At 41.8% G+C, this 25,460-nt stretch overlaps 1 protein-coding gene across 1 annotated transcript in view; it reads left to right on the forward strand.

Moving 5' to 3' along the window:
- The window catches only part of pde8a (phosphodiesterase 8A), a 138,992-nt gene extending 118,474 nt beyond the window's left edge, over positions 1–20,518 (forward strand). Inside the window, 6 exon segments of the mRNA XM_087981200.1 lie at positions 349–547; positions 3,154–3,371; positions 5,646–5,784; positions 10,811–10,975; positions 18,101–18,230; positions 19,676–20,518. Coding sequence (XP_087837326.1) covers positions 349–547; positions 3,154–3,371; positions 5,646–5,784; positions 10,811–10,975; positions 18,101–18,230; positions 19,676–19,782 — 958 coding nt within the window. The 3' untranslated portion in view covers positions 19,783–20,518.
- The last annotated feature ends 4,942 nt before the right edge of the window (positions 20,519–25,460 follow it).

Below are 25,460 nucleotides of genomic sequence, written 5' to 3' on the forward strand. Positions count from 1 at the left end.
GACAATGTGTCTGCAGAGAGAGCAGGAATATGAAATGCCAAAGGTCAGGTACCTACCCATTGTCAGGAACAGTACTGAGGCCTTTAAAATGTGTACACTTTTAACCAAAATTACTCTGGAATTATTGATTGTTTCCCTAAGGTTAACAGAAATGCTAGAACACTATGAAACAAGGTTATCCTGTTATGCCTTTGATAGTAATTTATTGCCATTTATAATCAAGAATGTTGCTTGTGATGCATGGTAGAAGCATGAAAAGGATTTCATCTGAAAAAAAAATGCGTGATCTGCCCTCCTGATCGGATTACATATTTCAGATATTCCCTAAACCTTTGATATTTTATCTAGGCCTCTGGTCTACCTTGGGTTGAAAACATTTTCACGCTTTGGAGTCTGTGAATTTTTAAACTGTTCTGAATCAGTATTACGTTCCTGGTTACAAGTTATCGAAGCAAATTACCACTCCTCGAATTCCTACCACAATTCAACGCATTCTGCTGATGTCCTGCATGCAACTGCTTATTTCCTTTGTAAGGAAAGAGTTAAGGTGAGTTGAGGCACTTTACAATAGAAGAGAATTTGCTTTCCTTCAAAGGGCTTTCTGCTCCCTTTCCCCCCTCAACATACAGCAGTGATGCTTGTCTGTGTGTTTTATTTGTTCTCCGAATGTAGGTTGTCAAAATCTTGGATGATCCCGACATTGTGTTGTCTTCTCAAAGAACAGAAATGAATTTGAATACCATAACTGTAAGATTCAATTTGACAATGAAATTAGTGAACTATATTTTTAATTTTACTTTTGTAATAAGCTTGGGTAAAAGCAGATTTACAAGGATGTTGCCAGGGTTGGAAGGGTTTGAGCTGTAGGTAGAGGTTGAACAGGTTGGGGCTGTTTTCCCTGGAGCATCAGAGGCTGAGGGGTGACCTTGTAGAGGTTTATAGAATTGAGAGAGGCATGGATAGGATAAATAAACAAGTTCATTTCCCTGGGGTAGGGGTGTCCAGAACTGGAAGGCATAGGTTTGGGGTGAGAGGGGCAACTTTTTATGCAGAGGCTGGTGCATGTATGGAATGAGCTGCCAGAGGAAGTGGTGGAGGCTGGGACAATTACAATATTTAAAAGGCATCTGGATGTGTATATAAACAGGAAGGGTTTAGAGGGATATGGGCCAAGTGCTGCCAAATGAGACTGGATTAATTTATATCTGTAGTCAGCATGGACGAGTTGGACTGAAGGGTCTGTTTCAGTGCTATATATCTTTGACTTTATGATGTAGCTGAGATTGTTTTTTTTTCTTGTCATTAAATATTATTGACTCAAGATTTGGAAAGGTCCAAATCATAGTTATATTTCCATTCTAGCAGCATGTGCAGAAATGCAGCTTGCAGTGTGAACTAAAAGGCTAAAACCTTTTCAGAATCTGAGGCCCAGATTATATAGAGGGAAAATGGCTGCTGAGTAATGAGGAAGTTAATATATTTAAGAGTTGATAGAGTTCTGTGTGAGTGTCTCTGTCTGAATTTGTGAAAGTAGGTAGTTAAATTAATCTTTTGTAATTGGCTATTTAAATAATAGAAGTTGTTATTAGCTTCTATCGGTTTCTCATAGGCTTTGTTGTGTATAAGAGAAGATTCCCCAGGAACAGAAATCGTAAAGTTTTTAAGGATTGTATTGTTAAATGTGATGCGTCCAGGTGTATGATCAGAGAGTGGTATTGTAGATGTCATACATCTACCCAGAATGTAATGATGATATTGTGCTATAATAAAAATACTCACATTAATCTGTGTCAAATCTTTCTTATACTGATTAACATGTAACCACTGTCATCAGTAAGGGTTATCACTTTGAATGATTTCAGAATTTGAATTAAACAGTTAGTTGACAAAAGCCCTCTGCTGCCTGAAATGTCAACTCTCCCTACTCCTTGGATGCTGCCTGACCTGCTGTGCTTATCCAGCCCCACACTCTGGACACTAATCTCCAGCATCTGCAGTCCTCACTTTCACCTAGTTATTTGGAAGGTCAGCATTCATTATCTATTCTAGCTGCCTTCAGCTGATGATGAATGGACCTTCTAAAGCACTGCAGTTCCTGTGGTGATTATGCTCTTAATGGTGTTCAGAAGTTGTGCAACAGAAAATGACTGCAGAGGAACATAATGCTCTGTTTCTCTTTCCACAGATCTTCGCGTACTGCTGAGATTCTCTAGGACTTTGTTTAAAACAACATTAGTTGAATCACAGCTTGAATGCTGTACACCGTTCTAGTCTGTACATGACAAGAAAGTTGATTGTGCTAGAGACGGGAGATTTACAGGATATTGCCAGGATTGGAAATATCAGTTATGCAAAAGATCAGTTAGGCTGGAGTTGTTTCCTTGCAACAGGGTAATTTAATTGAGTTTGTAAAATTGAAGAGCCTCAGTAGAGTACGTGGCGACCACCAATTCAACTTCAAAGAAAAATAAAATATCGAAGAGCATATATTTAAAGAAGTTGATACAAGGATCAGAGGGGAGCTGGTGACACATTTTCTCACCCAGAGGGTGCTGACAGTCTAGAATCTGCCACCTGAAAAAAGCTTAGAGACAAACTCTCAACACCTTGAAAATAAGGAATGGGAGTAGGAGTTCGCTATTTGGCCCTTTGAGCCTGTTCTGCTAACTCAGTAAGATCATGACTGATCGGATTGTGGCCCTCCTACCACTTTCCTGGCTGTCTTAAAAGTATTTGAGTGTATGCATGAAGAACCGTGTCATGCAAGGCAATAGACTTAGCATGGGAGCATCGAATGAGCTTGTAGCTGGTCTTTGTCTGGCACAGACACAGTAGATTGATCTTGCATATTATAAAATTCCTATCATTCTAAGTATACTAACTAAATGCTGTGCAAAATGCATTTGAGATTTTAGTGTCATGGCTCTTGAATCCCTGTATAATTATCCTGTGTTTTAGCTTGTCCCAACTCATCACTTCTCCTGTGATCATTCTATCAGCCTATGCTGTATTTCAGGAACATGAGTGAGAGTCCTGCAATAACTGCCTTCACCCAGTTCTGAAATCAATCTGCTTTGTCATTTAAATTTCATGTTACTGTCCAGCTGTGAGTGTTTTCAGACTGTGTTTTAAACATTCTTTCTGTCTATTCAGCAAAGTTTGGACCGAACTGATGAGGTGGCAGCTCTCATTGCAGCCACAGTACATGATGTTGATCACCCTGGCAGAACAAACTCGTTCCTGTGCAATGCAGGCAGTGAGTTGGCACTCCTTTACAATGACACAGCTGTGCTGGAGAGTCACCATGCAGCACTGGCATTTCAGCTGACCACACGGGATGATAAATGTAACATCTTCAAGAACATGGAGAGGTAATAAATCTGAGAACTGTTCAGATTGAGCCCTGTTATTGGTTATAATTAAAGATTTGCTCTGCTATCTTCAGTAGAAAACGGTCCTGAGATAAAAACTTGCTAGTTGTTTGCAGCGTAAACTACTGCAAACTATTTCCAAGATCACATTTTTAATCTGATAACATTTTTAAAACTAAATTTGAAGAACCGAGGGCATCATCAGTGACTGTTCCTTTGATAACCTGAATTTGTACCTGTTGCTTTGGTCTAGTGTAGCCCAATATGAGTACCACCCTTGTGATCACAGTGTGTTTGAGTTGCCATCATGTCCAACTTTCGCACTTTATCTTGGCAACATAAGGATGCATAAACAGTGATTGTAACTCCCACTGATAAATATCAGTTGAAGAAGAAATATTGTATTTGTATAGAGTCTCTCATAACTGTGGGAGGTGTTTTTTGAAGTATGGTCACTATTTTAATTTGAAAAATTTGACTGTCCATTGGTGCTCAGTCAACATAAGCAAAGTGCGATAAATGAACAGACTGTTTTGTGATGTTGGTTGAAATATCTATACAGTAAACGGATTTCACTGATGGTTAAAAAATAAGGGGATACAGAGGTACAGTTCTCAAAAAAAACTTGCCCTCTTTTATTAGCAGGGTATACTTGGGAAGAAGTAACATAATTGTACAGGAAGCCTGTGCTTATAATGCTGTGAATTCCAACTTCCAACTGCATGCTAGTCACAAGACTTGGCTTGTTTCGCAGTCTTATTGAATAAATCCTGTCTGAGGTAACAAGGGAAAATGGAGAGGCTTCACAGTGAAAAGGATTCTGGAAAGAGCAAAGATAAGGGTCTATAGCACTAAAATCATAATTCGGTTTGAATTTCATAATCTTATGAAAGTGTCACAGAATTGTCTTGTCTTGTTTGGGAGATACAACTGTTAGCCTCGTGCAGTAACAATGTATTTTATATGATTAAGACATATGGGCACTGAGAATTCACCTTGCATAGGTGACCCATAGTATACCTGACTATAGATAGTTTGATGAGAGAGTGTGGAGGAGGTTCTAGCTTGGATCTGGTCTGTATTTAACTGAGACTTGGGGAAGGAGTCTACATTATTAATTGGGTTACTTTGATAGATTAATCTCAACTGTGTAGAGTATCAAGGCTTTTTATTGAATATTTGTGGTGAGACCAAGACAGGTCATCCAGCTTTGTGCAGCTAGGATTCTCCAATAGAGAAACAAGCTCCTCCACTGTCAGTTGTAGATTTGGAACCAATGCACAAGGGGAAGTGTAGTGGCATTGTTGCTTCTTACTAGAAGGGTGTCAGAAAGTCAAGACCAATGTTCACTGTGAGGCCCGAAATTTTGAACCAGGCTCGTCTGCTGAGTACAAGTTAAATCTCTAGTAACCTGAAGGAAAGATCTAAATGAGTAAAATTATATGACCCTATACAGTATAACCAGATAAAACATTTCTTATCTATTGCTGTTATTGTGCCATGTACATACTTTCATCGAGTTACAAGAATTCTTTCACCCTCCGTCTGCCTGAAACCTGCCCAGTCCTGTTCATGCTGCAACAGAGGAGTTACTGAAGCTGTTGTCTGAGGCTGCTGAGTTTCCAGAGTTGAGAAACTGTCACAAGTTGAGAATGTTTTGGCTGAATTGCTAGATTCTTGTAGTTAGTATTTCATACCCCAAGCTCCAGGCTACTCATGCTTTTAATTTCCTTACAGTATGGATCTGGTAAAGCTAATTAATGGTGTTTTGTTTTCTTGTTGCAATTAGATAGTTTTTTTCCTTGTATATTAGGTGGAACTTTCCAGTGATTTATTTTAAGATCTAGATGGAGACATGGTTTTACTTTGGATGTTGCTGCTGATGTGATCATTAATGCTACACTGGCTGACCACCCTACCTGCATCCCGCATCTAGTTTAGCACATTCAAAACTATTCTGTTCATATCTCAACTTACCTGTTAGTCTTGTGCTTGTCAACTGGTCTGCCAACAACTCAATGTTAAATTTCTCTGTGTAATCCTTGCATGGCCTTACCTTCCCATCTCTGTGCCTTCAGCCCAAATTCTGAAGTCCTTTTCATAAACCTCTGATCTCCTGTTTTAAAAGGCTGCTTACAGCCAGACTTCTGGCCATCTGTCCTATTCTCTCAGTATGGCTGTGTCTAATCATGTTTCTTGGGGACATTTTCTTATATTAGAGGTATCATATAAATGCAAGTTACTGTTGAATTGCAAATGAACTCTCTTAACCAGGAATGAATATCGGACACTCCGACAAGCTATTATAGATATGGTCCTTGCGACAGAGATGACAAAACACTTTGAACATGTCAACAAGTTTGTAAACAGCATCAACAAACCTTTGGCTGGACTGGAGGATAACAGCTCTGGGGTAAGAATGGAGAGACCTTCTGTAATGCACATGATTGCTTAGGATAGGATCAAAATATGACATGCAACAATGCAGTCATTCACACCCTAAAGATATTTATAACATTTTGGAATCTTAACATCATACAAAGTAAAAATCAAGATTGCTCAGTTGGTTTCAGCAACAACCACTGAGAATTCCAGTTATAAACTGAAATGTTTATACTTCAAGGAATATTTAATGGTTGATGAGAGTCAGTGTATGTGCTTTTGATGATGCATGGTAGAGGAAGGAAGTGTATATGTGTGGGGGCAGGCATGGAGACTGAAATGCACATTCATGGAACAGTGCATGAGGAAGGAAAAGGTTGAGGAAGCCTTACGCATTTGATGGCTGATCATTGAACCCTGTTTTTCGTATTAACCAGATCTTGTTGTCCAGTGGCACGTAAGTGGCAGCAACAGCCAGAATTCTGCTGTTACTTGAACTTCCACAGGGTCTGCATGACACATGGAAGTAGTAAGGCTCTTGATTAATGTGGCACCACCACTGCTAACCTTGCCTCTCCCCACTCTACCTTTGTGGCCTTTAATTGTTTCTTATTTTGTACAGTGTTTTTGCTCAATTTGCCCTTCAGCAAAACAATTAGGTTATGTAAATTACTTTCATTGACTGGGTCACCTTGGCAATGCAATTCTTTCTATGCCCACCTTTGCTACATTTCTGCCCTTGGAGACTTATCCCATGTCAAATTATGATGATTGTTCAGTTTTCTGAGGCAGATTTTAAGTTGTTTGATTATGCAGAATCTACAAAATTAATTCCATCATCAGTACAGGCCTTGGTTTGGGATTGAAACTGTCATACTTTGGTCTGAGGTATTGATAGGCTGGAGCTGGTAGCCACGTGCCAATGGGCTGATTACATTTTGTTAAATGTCATAGTCTCTACTTGCACTATTCACTCACCCCACCCTACTCTACCCAACCCACCCTCCTTCCCTGCCTTCCTCGCTGACTAGTTTATTACTCTCCACCCAAAACAAAAACAGCAATGATGCTTGGGTTACATGAATGTCTACTACAAATGGGGGAACCTTGCAACAATGCAAATTCTGACATGGGTGTGTATCTGCTGCTAAAATTCCACCAGCGATGGTCACGCAAAGTGAAGGCTCCTGCGGAATATCTTAGGCAGCCTGTAGTTTTCATAACACATTAATGGCAGTGCTGCTTATGGGTATCGTATAATCCCAATGTCAGTTATGAAAAATTGTTAAATATTTACCAAAAGGCAAGATTTCTAAATTTCCAAGTTGTAATTTTGGATTCTTACTTGACAACACAAGTGGTCATGTAACTAACCATTGGCTTACACTCATGTTAATTACAATAGCTCTCTGTTTAGTTAATGGTGTTTTATTCTTCCCGCCAAAATAAGTTCACAAAGATGCTGCCTCATCTGCTAACTTAAATTTCAAAAGTGAGTTTATTAACTTTCAAGTTCTTACAAGAGAAAATTAGGAAGGCAACGCACATGGATTATGAAGAAGTGAATCCAAAAAGATGAAAACAAGATTACGGATCATCTCTGAATTGTTCATGAACTGCGGGTACATGAATTTGCAGCCACTGCATTGGAGGTTACTGCTAGCATTGACATTCATTGTTGAACACTCAATTTTTAGAAATTCTTAGTTTTGCAGGATGGTTAGATTCAGTTGTTTTGGTTACTTTTGTCAGGGACTGAATTCCTACATTCAGAGTGAGAGAGAGACCTTTTGGCCTGTTGCTGTGAGCTGTTTTGCTAACTAGCTGGCTACTAGCACAGAGTGAGAGAATTCCTTTACTTGCAACACAGGTATCCAGGGAATTGTTCTTCAATATTACAGCATGCTAACACTTGAAACTAGATTAGTGAACAAGGATAGTTTAGCTTGCTGCAACACAGAACCATTCAGTCCCACTAGCCACCTCCAGCAGATTTGACTTTCTAACACCTGTCCTTGTGTATTCTTCAAAAGTAAAAATACAAAATGTGTTTGCAGTTTAGGATATAATCCACATGGTTGGCTTACTGACAAGTGTGGGGTAGTCAATCCTTGTTATCTTGTAGGCATAGTCCAGTCTATCTTGACTTTGCTACCTTCACCCGTCACACGCACAGACACATGCATACATAGAGTTGTAGGTTGAAGTTTCTTTTGCATCTTTTAGATGTGATATCTGTGGGTCTGTCCCATTATCACATGCTCTATCTCTCTTTCTCTCTCAACACTACTTATGAAGAAAGCAGAATTTGGGATTACAAACTAAAAGTTCCTATTGTACTTTGGTGTTCTGACCTGCATATCTCACGTGCTTTCAGCCAAACCGGTTCTTGCTGGCACACATACTCTACTTGAATCTTCTCAAACCAACTTCCTACTGCAACCCTGTTTTGCTCTGCCTTTGAAATTCTTGCCAGACTTCTCCTCCTCAAATGTAACTATGCAGCTCCCTTCAAACATTCCCTATGGTAGTGAGTTCCACAGCCTCATCACGCCGGTTAAAAAACATTTTTTCAGAATTTCCTGTTAAAGTTCTTGGTGGCACCTTATTTCATACAAACAAGGGACAGACTATGTAATAAGATCATAATTTTAACCCCAACTCGACACTCCTGCAAATCCCTGATTAATGTTTCATCCACTTGGTAATCAAGAATCTATCTACCTCAACCTTTAGAAATGTTTAAAGATTCTGTATCCACTGCCTTTTGAGCAAGGGAATTCCAAAGAGACACAGACTTGTGAGAGAGAAATATTCCTCAGCTCTCTTAAATGGGCAAACATTTAAGCTGTGACCCCAGTTCGTGATTCTTTCACAAGAGGAAACATGTTTTCCACATTCACCTGGCCAGGTCCCTTTTGGAATCTTTGTTTCAATTAAATCACCTGTGACCTTCTAAACTTCAGAATATGCAGCCCTGGCCTAACCAGCCTTCCCTCAGGATGATCTGTTTATTCCAGATTTTAATCTAGTGAACTTCCTCTGAAGTATGGTGATCAGTATTGTGCCCCACATGTGGTCTTGTCGATGTTCTATATAACTGAAGCATAGTCTCCCTGCTCTTGCATTTAGTTTCCCTCGCAATAAAGTGATGTCCTGTTAGCTTTCCTCATTACTTGCTGTACTTGATTACTAACCTGCAATTCATGTACGAGGACACCCAGATCACTTTGTATCTCTGAGCTCTACAACCTCTCCCCGTTTGACTAATATGATTTTATATTCTTTCTGCCCAAATGGACAGTTTAACACTTGCCCACATTGTACATCGTTTGACAGATCTTTGCCGGCTGACTTGTCAATACCCATTTGAAGCTGCTTATGTACTCTTCACAATTTATTTTCTTGCCTGTTTTTGTCATTTGCAAATTTAGCTGCCATACGTTCTGTCCCTTCATCCCAATTATTTCATAAGATCATTGATCTGTACAATAAAAAAAGGCCATGTGACCCTTCAAGACCAATAAAAACCACCCTAAATTTACACAAGTCCCATTTTCCAGCACTAGCCATAGCCTTGAATGTTATGAGATTTTAAGTGCTCAGTTAAGTACTCTTTAAACATTGAGATTCCCTGTCTCAATTACCCTCCCAGGTGGTGCATTCCAGATTTCACTACTCTCTGGGTGAAAACATGACTCAACAAATCCCCTCTGAACCTGCTGCCTTGTTTATTGACTCTTCAGTTAAAGGGAATATTTTTATAAAATGTAATGAGCTGCAGCCCCAGCGCCAACATTACTCACAACATCCTTCCCACTTGGAGAAGTCCTACTTATTCCTACTTTCTAACTCTTGTTCACCAGCCAGTTTTCTATCCACTCCAATGCGTTACTCACGTGTTGAGCTTCTGCATAATCTTTGTCGTCTTATTAAATGCCTTCTGAAAATTTAAGCACAATACATTGACTTTCCCCTTTATCAATGGCACCACGTAGTGCTTAGATATTTTTTAATCATCCTGTTCAGAGATGTTATTACAGATCTCTGGATCAGGTGGGACTTGAACCTAGACTTTCTGGCTCAGGGATAAGGGTACTACAAGAACGCTGAGTTTTTTTCTTCAAAGAACTCTAATGAATTAGTTAAGTATGATTTCTCTTTGACAAACCATCTGATTAACGTATCAGTGTGCCCTTACAGTGTCTTTAATAATAGCTTCTAGCATTGTCCATTTATTGATGTGTGTACCCACCCCCCCCACCTCCACCCCACTTCAAAGAAACATTGTGTGTATTCATTCTGCCAAAACCTTTCCAGAATTTTGATAACCAAAGCCTAGGTCTCTCCACCTTTTCTGAGAAAAGTGAGCTGCACCCTTTCAATCCATTCCTGATTTGTTTGCCCACACATTCCTGCTCCCATTCTTCACTATCCCTCAAGCCTCCATGACGTTTTTATAATGTCTCACCATGGTTCAAAATAGATTCTACTCAACTTCCCTACTTTGCAATGCAATTCTCTAGAAGTGAAATGACTGCTTGGTTGCTTTTTATGTGGCCTTACATACTTAAGGTGCAACTTCTGTTGGTAATACTTCAAGTTCAGATCATATTGCAATGTTAATTTAGTGCATTCAGAGGTTTTTGCAATAACTGTCTCTTATAATGACTTCATGCATTATCAAAAGTACAGAAACTAACCCATGAGTTTCCAAAACCATTGAAAGTATTAGTTGTGTTTGTCCAACCCCCACCTTCCACCTGGATTACTAGCTGTGGAATTCACCTCTCTGCTAATTGGCCAGCCGTCTCCCAAATTGCACAAAGAAGTGAATCTTAAGTGCCAGGATCCCCAGTGTGCTTGCTGTCAGGAAGATGGGTAACAAGGTGTAGTACATACATTCTTTGGTTGTCATTAACAGTAAGATTTCAGATTTGTAGCTCTGCTCCTATCTCTGTTTCAGATACTATTTCAGCAACTAGTAGAGGTGTATGAGAGTATAACACTAAGGTCAATGATGTTCCTTCAGTGTGTTTTCACTGTTTTCATTGCAGAATGGTGGCAATGAAGATTCATGTAATACCATCCTCACATCTCCTGAAAATCGAACTCTGATCAAACGTATGTTAATAAAATGTGCAGATATCTCCAATCCCTGCCGCCCCCTGGATCTCTGTATTGAGTGGGCTGCACGTATTTCAGAGGAGTATTTTGCTCAGGTGAGGCTGAATGTTTAATTTACTTCCTTGTGCTGTCCTTAAAGGTTGATTGTATTAAAGTCTGGTAAATTGAAAACAGTTGTTTGATATTTCAGAACTTGTGCTTTGCTGAAAAGAGAGACATTTTATAGAAGCCTTTCATCTTGTTCAATCTCATCAGGATAGTTCTCAAGAAATACCAATGTAAAGGGAAGACAAGATTTGTCCTGATGAGAGGAAAGTGCTGGTTGGTTAGCATGTGGACTCTGGTAGAAGGGATGACATGAACATTGCCCCAGTTAGGTGATGACTGACAGTTAACTTGTCAAGCTCTGTTTAAATTTAAACTGGACAGGTTCTCACATTAGTCAAGTTATTGCACTGAGGAAGGAACCAGGGAGTGGCTTTTGCTTATTTTAAGTTGAACTAGATGCAATGTAGGGACCAGTTCTTTCTCTACAAAGAATAAGGCCCTATGTTAATATATGTAACAGACCTGAAAATGTGTTGCTGGAAAAGCGCAGCAGGTCAGGCAGCATCCAAGGAGCAGGAGAATCGAGGTTTCGGGCATGAGCCCTCCTTCAGGCCCTGACCTGCTGCGCTTTTCCAGCAACATATTTTCAGCTCTGATCTCCAGCGTCTGCAGTCCCCATTTTCTCCTTAATATATGTAACACTCAGTCCAATCAAGTGCCATACATTCAGCCCCTGGGTGATCTTGGTTTGAACAACAAATAAAACTGGCTGTTTCACTGTCCTACTACGCGTTAGACCATAAGATGTAGAAGGAAGAATAGGCCATTCGGCTGATTGGGTCTACTCTGCCATTCAATCATCCTCAACTCCACGTTCCTGCCTTATCCCCATATCCCATGATTTGCTTACTGATTAAAACTGTCCATGTGAACCTTGAATATACTTAACAAGTTGGTCTCCACTACCTTCAGTAGTAAATACCACAGATTCACTGTCCTCAGACAGGAAACAAAATCCTCCACATCTGCCTTAAATGGGTGACCCCTTACTCTGATGTTATGCCCTCTGATTCTAGACCGTCCCACAAGTGTAAACAACGTCTAAGCACCCACCCTAATCTTGTATGTTTCAATAAAGTCGCCTCTGTCTTCTAAACTATAATACGTAGAAACTCAACCTCTCCATCTTAGGCAATCCCTCCATATCCTTCTCTGCCTCTGATACCAATATATCTTTCCCTATGTTGTGGCCGTAATGGATGCATGGGTTTCACAGGGGCAGAAATGGTTGCTAGATGTTCCAGGGTTTAGAATATTTAAAAAGTAACAGGGAGAGGGGGAAAAGAGGAGGGGGTGTAGTATTGCTAATCAGAGTTTGTAATTTTTATTAATGACTTGGAAGAGGGAGTCGAAGGGTGGGTCAGTAAATTTGCAGATGATACGAAAATTGGTGGAGTTATGGATAGTGAGGAGGGCTGTTGTCGGCTGCAAAGGGACTTAGATATGATGCAGAGCTGGGCTGAGGAGTGGCAGATGGAGTTCAACCCTGTCAAGTGTGAGGTTGTCCATTTTGGAAGGACAAATAAGAATGCGGAATACAGGGTTAACGGTAGGGTTCTTAGTAAGGTGGAGGAGCAGAGGGATCTTGGGGTCTATGTTCATAGATCATTGAAAGTTGCCACTCAGGTGGATAGAGCTTGTAAGAAGGCCTATGGTGTATTAGCGTTCATTAGCAGAGGGATTGAATTCAAGAGTCGTGAGGTGATGTTGCAGCTGTACAGGACTTTGGTAAGACCACATTTGGAGTACTGTGTGCAGTTCTGGTCGCCTCATTTTAGGAAAGATGTGGAAGCTTTGGAGAGGGTGCAGAGGAGATTTACCAGGATGTTGCCTGGAATCGAGGATAGGTCGAGAGTGCTAGGCCTTTTCTCATTGGAACGGCGAAGGATGAGGGGTGACTTGATAGAGGTTTATAAGATGATGAGGGGAATAGATAGAGTCGACAATCAGAGACTTTTTCCCCGGGTACAACAGAGTGTTACAAGGGAACATAAATTTAAGGTGAAGGGTGGAAGGTATAGGGGGGATGTCAGGGGGTAGGTTCTTTACCCAGAGAGTGGTGGGGGCATGGAATGCGCTGCCTGTGGGAGTGGCAGAGTCAGAATCATTGAGGAGAAAGTGAGGTCTGCAGATGTTGGAGATCAGAGCTGAAAATGTGTTGCTGGTAAAGCACAGCAGGTCAGGCAGCATCCAAGGAACAGGAGAATCGACGTTTCATTCCTGATGAAGGGCTTATGTCCGAAACATCGATTCTCCTGTTCCTTGGATGCTGCCTGACCTGCTGTGCTTTACCAGCAACACATTTTCAGCTCGAGTCAGAATCATTGGTAATCTTTAAGCGGCAATTGGATAGGTACATGGATAGGTGCTTAAGCTAGGACAAATGTTCGGCACAACATCGTGGGCCGAAGGGCCTGTTCTGTGCTGTATTGTTCTATGTTCTATAGAGTGCATCACAGCTACAGAAATGAAAGCTGTTGAGGAAGATTTGTCTACTGGGTCAGTATGGGTGGGAGTTAGGAACAGCAAGGGAGCGGCCACCTCATTGGGGGTTTTCTATAGACCCCCTAATTGCAGTAGAGAGATTGAAGAACTGATAGGCCATCAGATTTTGGAAAAATGCAGATGTAGCAGGGTTGTTGTTATTGGTGACTTCTACTTTCCCAATATCGACTGGAATCTCCCAAGTGCAGACGGTTTGTCAGGTGTGTTCAGGAGGGTTTTCTTACTTAGTATGTAGACAGACCAATAAAGGGAGAGGCCATTTTGGATTTGATGCTCTGCAATGAGGCAGGACCGGTGTCAAATTTTGCAGTGGGAGATCTCTTTGGTGACAGTGACCACAACTGTCTCACATTTAGCATAGCCTTGGAGTGGGAAAGGAGCAGTTACCGAGGGAAGGTATTTAATTGGGGAAAAGGAAATTATGACGCTATCAGACAGGAGTTAGGAAGTACAGACTGGGAGCATTTGTTCCCCAGAAAGGGCACAGCAGACATGTGGAGACTATTAAAGGAGCAGTTGTTGCGAGTGATGCACAAATTTGTTCCTGTGAGACAGATTAGAAGGGGTAAAATTAAGGAGCCTTGGATGACGAAAACAGGGGAGATTCTTGTCAAAAGGAAGAAAGCAGCTTATATAAGTTGGAAGAAACAGGGATCTAGCACAGCTTTAGAGGATTACAGGCTTGTTAGAAAGGAGCTCAGAAATGGACTGAGGAGAGCCAGGAGGGGGCACGGAAAAGGCTTGGCAAGAAGGATTAGGGTGAACCCAAAGGTATTTTACTCATATGTGAGGAATAAGAATGAATAGGGAGAAGGTAGGGCCGATCAGGGATAGCAGAGGGAACTTGTACGTGGAGTCTGAGCAGATAGGGAAAGCCCTAAATGGGTTTTTTGCTTCAGTTTTCACTAAGGAAAGGGACCATTGTTGTGAATGAGAATTTTGAGGAGCTGGGATAAAGGCTTGACCAGATCAAGATCGATGAAGTTGATGTGCTGGAACTTTTGGCAAACATTAAGATTGATAAGTCCCCAGGGTCAGACCAGATTTATCATAGGCTGCTCCGGGAAGCGACAAAGGAGGTTGCTAAGCCGCTGGCAAAGATCTTTGCTTTGTCACTCTCCACGGGAGTCGTACCAGAGGATTGGAAGGAGGTGAATGTTGTTTCTCTTTTCAAGAAGGGTAATAGGGAAATCCATGGCAGTTACAGACCAGTCAGTCTTAGGTCTGTGTTCAGCAAAGTTTTGGAAAGAATTATGAGGGGTAGGATTTACAACTATTTGGCAAAGCATAGTGTGATTAAAGGCAGTCAGTGTGGCTTCATGAGGGGCAGGTCATGTCTAAATAATCTTATTGAATTCTTTGAGGGAGTGACAAGACAGGTCGACAAAGGTCGAGCAGTGGATGTGGTGTATATGGACATTAGCAAGGCATTTGATAGGGTTCCCCATGGTAGGCTCATTCATAAAGTCAGGAAGTATGTGATACAGGGAGATTTGGCTATCTGGATTCAGAATTGGTTGGCTGACAGAAGGCAGAGAGTGGTTGCAGATGGAATGTATTCCGCCTGGAGGTCAGTGTTGTGTGTTGTCCCACAGGGCTCTGTTCTTGGTAACAGTAAGTTGACCTTAACACTGATCCCTGTGACACTTACTAATTGTAGGTAACCATCCTGAAAATGGCCCCTTTATACCAACTCTTCTATTTGTCCACTCCCCTCTCCATGCTAATACTCTGCCCCCACTGCCATGGGCTCTTATCCTAAGTAGCCTATAATGTGGTACTTTATTCAGTGCTTTTTGGAAATTCAAATATGTTGCAAATCTGGTTCCCGTTTCTGTCCCAGTTGCTACCTCCTCAATATAAATAATAAACTTGTCCAGTATGATTTCCCCTCATGAAGCCATGCTGACTGCTTGATCTGATGTATTTCTAATTGCCCTGCCAATGCATCCTTTACATTAGACAATAGTTTTCCATTGACAGTTGTTAAGCTAACTGACTGACTGACGATTACCTGTTTATTTTTCCTCCTATCTTTTTGACTAAGAATGTTACATTGGCAACTTTCCAATGCTCTGGTATATTTCCATAATGTAAGGATTGTTGGAAGATTATTACAAGTGCATTTGCTAACGCAGTTCATGCTTCCTTTAAAATCCCCATATGCAACCTGCAACATTTAAGAGGCATCTGGATGGGTATATGAATAGGAGGGGTTTGGAGAGATATGTGCTGGCTGCTGGCAGGTGGGACTAGATTGGGTTGGGATATCTGGTTGATATGGATGCTTGGACTGAAGAGATGTACAGCATGTATACAGACCCTATGACTCTATAACCCATCAGGTCCATGGAACTTTATTGGCCTTTAGCCCTCATTAGTTTGCCTTGTACTTTTTTGTCTACTGATTTAGTCTCGCGCTCACACTTATGCTCTCGTACACTCTCCCACTCCCCCACCCTATCCTGTCTCCCTCCTCTTCTCCCCTAATTTTCCTCACTGCTCACCCCATCTCCCTTCTTACCCCTGTGCCCCCATCTCTCACCCCTACCCCCACACCCCCAGGCATGTCATGATTATACAGAGTCAAGCTATCTCAGTTTAAACTTATTTCAGTTGGTTTAAATGTGGGCAAAAGAGTGAGGTGAGTGAGTACTCTTTAATATCAAGAGTGTGGTGCTGGAAAAGCACAGCAGATTTGGCAGCATCAGAGGAACAGGAGAATTTGATGTTTCAGGTATAAGAGATGGAAATGTGTTGCTGGAAAAGCGCAGCAGCGAAGAAGGGCTAATGCCCGAAACGTCGATTCTCCTGTTCCCTAGATGCTGCCTGACCTGCTGCCTGACCTGCTGCGCTTTTCCAGCAACACATTTCCATCTCTGATCTCCAGCATCTGCAGACCTCACTTTCTCCCCTGTTTCAGGTATAAGCCCTTTATCAGGAATGAGGTTTGTGGGCCGGGGGAGGCACTGAGAGATTAAATTGGAGGGGTGTGGGGTTGGGGCAAAGGTACTGGGAACGTGATAGGTAGATGAAGATGAGGGAGAAGGTGATAAGTCAGAGAGGTGGGTGGAGTGGATAGATGGGGAAAGTGATGGACAGGTCAAGAGGACAGTGTCGAGTTGGAGGCTTGGGACTGGGATAATGTAGGGGGAGGGGAAATGTGAGGAAACTGGTGAAATCCACATTGATCCCGTGTGGTCGCAGGGTCCCAAGGCGGAATATGAGGCGTTCTTCCTCCAGCCATTATGGTGGTAAGGGTTTGGTGATGGAGGAGGTCCAGGACTTGCATGTTCTTAGTGTAGTGGGAGGGGGAGGTGAAGTATTCAGCTGCAGGCGGTGAGGTTGGTCGGTGCGGGTGTCCCAGAGATGTTCTCTGAAATGATCCGCAAGTTGGCGTCCTGCCTCCCCGATGTAGAGGAGACCACACCAGGTGCAATGGATATAGTAGATGACATTGGTGGAGGTACAGGTAAATTTCTGATGGATGTGGAAGGATGCTTGGCGGGCCTTGGATATGGTATGAGTACAGGTTTTGCACTTCCTGCGGTGGCAGGGGAAGATGCCTGGAGCGGGGTGTGGGCTGGTGGGGGAGGTGTGGATCTGACAAAGGAGTTGGTGGAGGAAATGGTCTCTCTGGAATGCTGATAGGGGTGGGGAGGGAAATATATCTCTGGTGGAAGGGTCCGTTTGTAGATGGCGTAAGTGGCTCTGATCTCCAGCATTTGCAGTCCTTATTTCTCCCTTTAACATCAAGGCTACACTTTAAGGAGTCAGAGCAAAACAGAAGTCAGTTGGAATCAGGGTAAAACTCCTCACTGATTGGAACTGTTGGGGGTCGTACCTATCCATTAGTAAGATGGTTGTTGGTGGAAGCCACTCGTCTCAGCTCCAGGATATCTCTGCAAGAGTTTCTCAGGGTAATTTCCTAGGCCCAATCATCTTCAGCTGCTTCAATGATTCCCCACCGCAATAAGGTCAGAATTGGTAATGTTCACTGATGATTGCACAATGATCAGCATCATTCACAACTCCTCAGTTACTGAAGCAGTTAGTGTTCGAATGCAACAAGACACTGATGATATCTAGACTTGGGCTGACAAATGGCACATAACATTTGTGCCACAAATTCCAGGCAGTTATCATTTCCAAGAAGGGATAATCTAACCACCATACAGCTGACAGTCCGTTTTGTTACCATCACTGAAACCCTCACTATCGACATCTTGAGGGTTATTGACTAGAACCCAAACTGGATTTGGCATACAAATACAGTGGCTGCAAGAGCAGGGCAGAGGCTAGGAATCTCAACTCCCTGTTCATATTCCAGGGTGTTAGATAGTCAATCCAGGTGTCTGTTCTAACTTTGGCATGGCTCGTAACCACTTTATCGCTTCCCTGTCCTGATATTCATTAGTTCAACTCCATTGAGGTATAGCGTGTTGTAAATAGAAACCTGGAGGACAGAACCCACATTTTCCCAAAGTGAGCTGACTTCATGAGCATGATGATGATGTCACCATGTTTGTGTTTTGCATAATTTGATATGTGGGATGTTATTAAGATTAGCTGAGTTCCTTTAACCTTTAATTCTGTCTCTTTAACAGACTGATGAGGAGAAACGACAAGGGTTACCTGTGGTAATGCCTGTGTTTGATAGAAATACTTGCAGCATCCCCAAGTCACAAATCTCCTTCATTGATTACTTTGTTACGGATATGTTTGATGCCTGGGATGGTAAGTGTTTTATTTTTCCCTAACACCCCCCATTCTCCCATCAAACCGTAACATGTTATCATTTGACGTGCAGAACCTAAAACTGTCATTACAATACATTAAATTAATTATGGTCTTTGATCATACGGGCGGCACGGTGGCTCAGTGGTTAGCACTGCTGCCTCACAGCACGTGGGACCCGGGTTTGATTCCAGCCTTGGGTGACTGACTGTGTGGAGTTTGTACATTCTTCCTGTGTCTGCGTGGGTTTCCTCCGGGTGCTCTGGTTTCCTCCCACAGTCCAAAGATGTGCAGGTCAGGTGAATTGGCCATGCTAAATTGTGCATAGGGTTAGGTGCATTACTCAGAGGGAAATAGGTCTGGGTGGGTAACTCTTCGGAGGGTCGGTGTGGACTGGTTGGGCCAAAGGGCCTGTTTCCACACTGTAGGGAATCTAATCTAATCTAATTGTATTGATTCTCTGTAGTATTTTGAGTCTGTCGCACATTCTTTTGAAATCTTATTTCTCCAATTTTCCAGTTTTTAGTTGCTCTAACTCCTCTTCTGAAAGTGTTCGTTGTTCCTCTTTGCACAGACCACAGATTGATCTTAAGGCTCTAAAGGCAGAGCTGCAAAGACTATTAGGTGATGCACTTAACCATTGGGAGTAATGCTAAATCTGACAAAGGAAACTGGTTGTCGTACTCTTCATTTGTCAACTGAATCAATTCTGAAGCACAAGTCATATGATGTACAGTTTCAACTCAGTAATTGCTCTGTCATCCTGTGGACACCTCCCCTTTCTCGCTGTCTATTGTTAAAACACTCGCTGCATTTCACAGAAGGAAGCCACTTGGCTCAACCAGTCTATGCACCACACATGCTTCCTCCCACCTTCATCTAACCCTATCAGTCAGTTTGTGCATTACAGTTTCTCAAATGAGATAGATGACTAGATAATGTATTTCAGGGACATTTGTTTTATTTACTGGAAAGATACAGGCCATTCAACATTACTAAATTCATGCCAGGATCTATGCTCTGCACAAATCTCCTTGTTTAATTTCACCTTAATGCCATCGTTATATCCATGTAATCTTTTCTCCCTTGCTCCTCCCTATGAATACGCCCACACTCTCACCTGAATCATTCCCCATTATGATTAGGTCCACATTCTATGAGTAAATAAATCTGGATTAGATTTGAGTGATTTTCATATTTATAGTCCTGAGTTTTAGATTCCTACCCTGTTGAAAGGCTGAATTTCCTACCTTTTCTTTGTTACTATAATTCTACCTATCCCATTCAAATGTTAAAGTTCTCTGTGTTCACGTCCCAGCTTTCTCTCGCTCTTCCCTACCTCCTCCCCTCTTTCTGTCTGTCTCCTCTCTAGTAGCCCTAGTTTTGTTAAATCTTTATTAATTCTTTGATATGAGTCTTAACGTGTTTTTAAAATTTGATTGTAGTGTTTGCTGACCTGCCCAACTTGATCCAGTACTTAGCGATGAACTTCAAATATTGGAAATGTCTGGATGAACAGAAGCTGCATTCTCTCCGTCCTCCTGAGCCGTGAACGGGCCAGATATGTTATAAGACTCATTGCCATTTGTACAAGTCCTGCTCTGTTTGCCACTGGATTTCTTCAAAACGAAGCAGTCGAGCATGACATCCCAAGGAAAATATGGGAGCAGGATGCTTTGCTGGGATTTGGCTGTCTGCTTCTGGAATTTTTTACACTGGATTGATACTGTGCAATCCTGCTCCAGTGTAAAGGTCCCAGCAGGACTGATGACGAAAAATAATTTATATGTGATCTTCACGATAAGCTGCTGCAGAACACCATTGCACATTTTTAAAAACTCAGTCTAATAGTGTATCTGCTTTCTTTGTGTTGGAACTGTATTGAGTATCTGTACTTTTATCATGGAACAGTTTGTGTCAGAGATTTATCTTGTCACCTGCACAGAGACCCCACAAATCTAATCTGTGCCACCAAAAAATGCAAGACATGAAGGAAACCTCAGCATTTAGTGAAATGTATCTTGTTTATTTTTCAGATCTATTCAAAAAAGCACTCCCCCCTCCCTGAGCACTACTGATTCTGGTTTATACGTTTGAAGAAAAAAATATATGTGAATCTAGGTGCAAATGTTTAAAACAAAAGCTTTTCAAACACGATCATTAACTATTATGATTTAGATGATCTGTTTATTTATTTTAGATGTTTAATATTTTCTATGAATTTATATAAATACTAAAAACAACCAAAGCCAACTTTCGAATAAGAACATAAATTGACATGATTCAGATGTGATGCTGTATAGACCTTTTTATTTTCATAATACAAATACAGAACCTTCTAGAACAAACTTTTTCATTGCACTATATGGATAAAAGTATCTGTTTAGTTGTCTGTTAATGGGGGTTTGCATTATGGAAGGTGTTGCTCCTGCAAACCTTCTGAGCTGCAGCAATGTTTTGTCCTTTGTATCTTTGTAACCCCAAGTTATCAATTGCCCTCTTAGTTTTTATAAATGGCCCAATGATTTATCAGACTACAGTCAGCATTATTTACATCAGGGTTTCCATAGGCTTCTGCGATTACTTTCTTTACCAATTTAAAAAAATCCTTTCTCTGTTTGGTGCATTTCCCATTTCTGCCTCACTTTATAAAATATTCTAAGATTTTATTTATTAGCAATGCAAATCCTATCTTTAGATATTTGTGGCTAATTAAGCAATCAACCCATTATTTTATCGTTTTCCTCTCATTCTCTGGCCAGTCGGGTTAATCAATCATATCCTTTACTTGTATCTCACTTTTACACCAAGAGGTTTAGATGTTCACATCCCTCGACTTGTGGAAATTGCAGTGCTTTCCAGGTTTGCTACTTGAGGTATGAGGATTTTGCACGTCTGGAGAAGATTCAGGTCGTAGAAATGAAGAGCTTCCATTTGTATTGGGCCTTTTATGACTACAAGGCAGAAAATTAAGCTTTTTAAGTTGCATCACTTGTAATGAACACAGCAATTATTTTGTGCACAGCAAGGTGTCACAAGCAACATGTGGTGATCAGCGAATCTGTCTTTAGCATTGTTTTCAGATATAAATCTAGTCAAGGACAATGGAGTGAACTCACCTCTTTTTGGAATAGCAGCCATGAGCACGTTTACCTGAGACGGTAGATGGGTCCTTGATGCAACATTTCATCTAAATCATGGCACCTCTGACAACATCAGTGCTGCAACATTTTCCATAGACGTGAAGTGTCAGCCTGAAGAATGAACTCAAGTCTCTGGAGTGAGGTTTGAAAACATGACCTTCTGACCTGGATGTAAATGAGAACTTTGAATCACAGTGACATTAAAATCACTCGGCCTGTGGATGTTTCTGTTTGGACCCCAGCTGTAGCTGTTCACAGTAACCAGTGTTATAGTAAAACACTCAAACTCTCATGAGGCAACATTTCCACCCGTGTGTTTGAAAACTTCATGCTGCAATTCCACATCATCCAGTATGGAACAAGAGAAAACTGGAGATGTGCAGGCCATGGGCATGAGCAGTTCCAGGTCATGGGGGAAAAACCCATTGGGCAACAAGAAGATGCACCATTTTCTATGTTCTGTCCCACGAATAAATAGATCGGATGCTACATTATTTTAACACTTGTTAAAGCCATCAGAGAAATTAATATATTTGCCACACAAGAGCTGGAATTTTTGTAATTTATTTAAATATTATCAGGGTGTGCCAAAGTAGCTGTCCCCACAACAGTTACAGCTCCTGGCATTCATGAGCAGTCTCCTCTTGCTTTATCAGTATAGGGCACGTGTTGTGGAAAATTGGGAGCTGTAAATGCAGAATAAGCATTTGGTGCCAGTTGCACTAGTATTATTTATACGATAATCTGGGAACAGGAATAGACCATTCAACCCTTCAGAGCTGTTCTGTTGTTGAAAGCAGGTCATGACTGCCCTAATGGAAAAATTTCTGACAATTTCAGACTTTGCCCTTCGTGTGATTTGGTTACCTACTTGATTTTCAGTGCCTTCCTCTCCCTGTCTTGTGTAAAATGCCCACAAGCCCTTGCAGTCAGAGCTTGTATGTGGTTTTATTCTTGTATGGTTGCTAGTTATCACTTTTTGGTTCAATGTTTATGCAAAGGATCCTAAACTATTGTGTCAGTAATTCCAGGCAACATTTGATTTTGTCTGTTAGTTACCAAGAAAGCTTAGCTGGCTTCACTGTTGTTGTTGAGGAAACAGGGTTCAGACAGAGCAGTGGAGGGATACAGGATAGCCAGAAGGGACCTGAAGAAAGGGATTAGGAGAGCTAAGAGAGGGCATGAAAAATCTTTGGCGGATAGGATCAAGGATAATCCAAAGGCATTTTATGCGTATGTGAGAAACATGAGAATGACGACAACGAGGGTAGGTCCGATCAAGGACAGTAGTGGGAGACTCTGTATTGAGTCGGAAGAGATAGGAGAGGTCTTGAATGAGTACTTTTCTTCAGTATTTACGAACGAGAGGGACCATATTGTTGAAGAGGAGAGTGTGAAACGGACTGGTAAGCTAGAGGAGATACTTGTTAGGAAGGAAGATGTGTTGGACATTTTGAACAACTTGAGGATAGACAAGTCCCCTGGGCCTGATGGGATATATCCTAGGATTATGTGGGAAGCAAGAGGAAATTGCAGTACTGTTGGCAATGATCTTTTTGTCTTCATTGTCAACGGGGGTGGTACCAGGGGACTGGAGAGTGGCGAATGTTGTGCCCCTGTTCAAAAAAGGGAATAGGGATAACCCCGGGAATTACAGGCCAGTTAGTCTTACTTCGGTGGTAGGCAAAGTAATGGAAAGGGTACTGAGGGATAGGATTTGAGAGTATCTGGAAAGACACTGCTTGATTAGGGACAGCCAGCACGGATTTGTGAAGGGTAGGTCTTGCCTTACAAGTCTTATTGAATTCTTTGAGGAGGTGACCAAGCATGTGGATGAGGGTAGAGCAGTGGATGTAGTGTACATGGATTTTAGTAAGGCATTTGATAAGGTCCCCCATGGTAGGCTTATGCGGAAAGTCAGGAGGCATGGGATAGAGGGAAATTTGGCCAATTGGATAGAAAACTGGCGAACCGGTTGAATTCAGAGAGTGGTGGTAGATGGCAAATATTCAGCCTGGAGCCCAGTTACAAGTGGAGTTCCGCAGGGATCAGTTCTGGGTCCTCTGCTGTTTGTAATTTTTATTAATGACTTGGATGAGGGAGTCGAAGGGTGGGTCAGTAAATTTGCAGATGATACGAAGATTGGTGGAGTTGTGGATAGTGAGGAGGGCTCACTAAGAATGCGGAACACAGGGTTAACGGTAGGGTTCTTAGGTGGAGGAACAGAGGGATCTTGGGGTCTTTGTTCATAGATCTTTGAAAATTTCCACTCAGGTGGATAGAGCTCGTAAGAAGGCCTATGGTGTATTAGCGTTCATTAGCAGAGGGATTGAATTCAAGAGTCATGAAGTGATGTTGCAACTGTACAGGACTTTGGTTAGGCCACATTTGGAGTACTGTGTGCAGTTCTGGTCGCCTCACTTTAGGAAAGATGTGGAAGCTTTGGAGAGGGTGCAGAGGAGATTTACCAGGATGTTGCCTGGAATGGAGAATAGGTCGTATGAGGATAGGTTGAGAGTGCTAGGCCTTTTCTCGTTGGAACGGCGAAGGATGAGGGGTGACTTGATAGAGGTTTATAAGATGATCAGAGGAATAGATAGAGTAGACAGTCAGAAACTTTTTCCCCGGGTACAACAGAGTGTTACAAGGGGACATAAATTTAAGGTGAAGGGTGGAAGGGAAAGGGGAGATGTCAGGGGTGGGTTCTTTACCCAGAGAGGTGGGGGCATGGAATGCGCTGCCTGTGGGAGTGGTAGGGTCAGAATCATAGGTGACCTTTAAGCGGCAATTGGATAGGTACATGGATGGGTGTTTAAGCTAGGACAAATGTTCGGCACAACATCGTGGGCCGAAGGGCCTGTTCTGTGCTGTATTGTTCTATGTTCTATGTTTTACCCCCCACTGTTAGCTGTGAAGTGCACTAACTGGTCACTAAGTTCGGTTACAGTGCCTCCTGTTTTTAAACAGCTATCTAATATGAATGTTTATTTTGCACTATAGATTTATCAAACTAGTATGGTCCTCAATTAAACATGAAAGGGTAAAGGAATTAGGAGCATTTAGCTTCTTGAGCCGGCTCATCTGTTCAGTAAAATCATGGCAGTGTTGATTGTGGCCTCAGTCTGATGTTCTTACCTGCCCCGATAGCCTTACTCAGAGTTGCTTTAAGAAGCTAGAAGCTTCTGGAATCTGAGTGATTAGGACCGGGGGGCAGACAAAACCTTTTTTTGTTTAAAGTTCACATTCTTATTTTCAGATCTCCCCAAGGCCTTATTAGTGCTACCTCAGTGTATCTTACCTTATGTACTTGGGTCAATCCTCCCCTCTGCTAGCATCAGAGATTTCTTTCTCTCTGTCTGATCGTTCCCTGGCTGTTCATTCTGTCCTCTGAAAATATCCTCCAAACTCTGCTGTGCCATCCCCAACTCTTCAGAAACTTCCTCAGACTTCCTCTGTGAGCTTGCCTTCAATGGTTTTATGCTCTACTGCATACCTTCCCCCTGCCCCACCCTCATTCCCCATCCTTTTAATATAACTGTGGCAAATGTTTCTGCCCCCTGAACAGCAGTGTAAGAAAGCAAATTGTGATAGATCCATGGATGACAATTCTAAGGAGTTTATTTCTATAGTGTGCCAGTCCTGAGGTTACATCAGACTAATTCCTCTCTGATGATGTCCTTTGGGATAAACGTATGAAATTCTATTCTCGATTATCTTTTGATATCTTGGGAAATAACGTTAACCTGCTGAACACAGACTGGCAAGGGTCGCAGCTTTTAAGATGTTGAGAAAGTGAAATATCTTCATCTTGGTCTTGTCAACTGCTATAGTTCTCTTCCTGAGTTTGTCTCTGATCTCCCACCTCATCCATCCTCAAATCAATTGGATAATTCTTGATCTGAAATTGATGTCCTTAAAACCTCCCATTTTGAAAGCTCATGAAGCTGAGAATGTTCACTGACATAATCCTTTAGTACTTCAACATCCTGAGGTTTTGACCTTTAGTGATCTCTTGATACATCATATGCATCTTTGGTTTAGAGTATCCACAACTGTGTGTCAGTTAATGAAGGATCGTAGTCACGTT

The sequence above is a fragment of the Chiloscyllium plagiosum genome, unplaced genomic scaffold (assembly GCF_037043375.1).
Source record: "Chiloscyllium plagiosum isolate Xiang-an unplaced genomic scaffold, Cpla_swu_hap1 HiC_scaffold_39, whole genome shotgun sequence".
Classification (NCBI taxonomy): Eukaryota; Metazoa; Chordata; class Chondrichthyes; order Orectolobiformes; family Hemiscylliidae; genus Chiloscyllium; species Chiloscyllium plagiosum.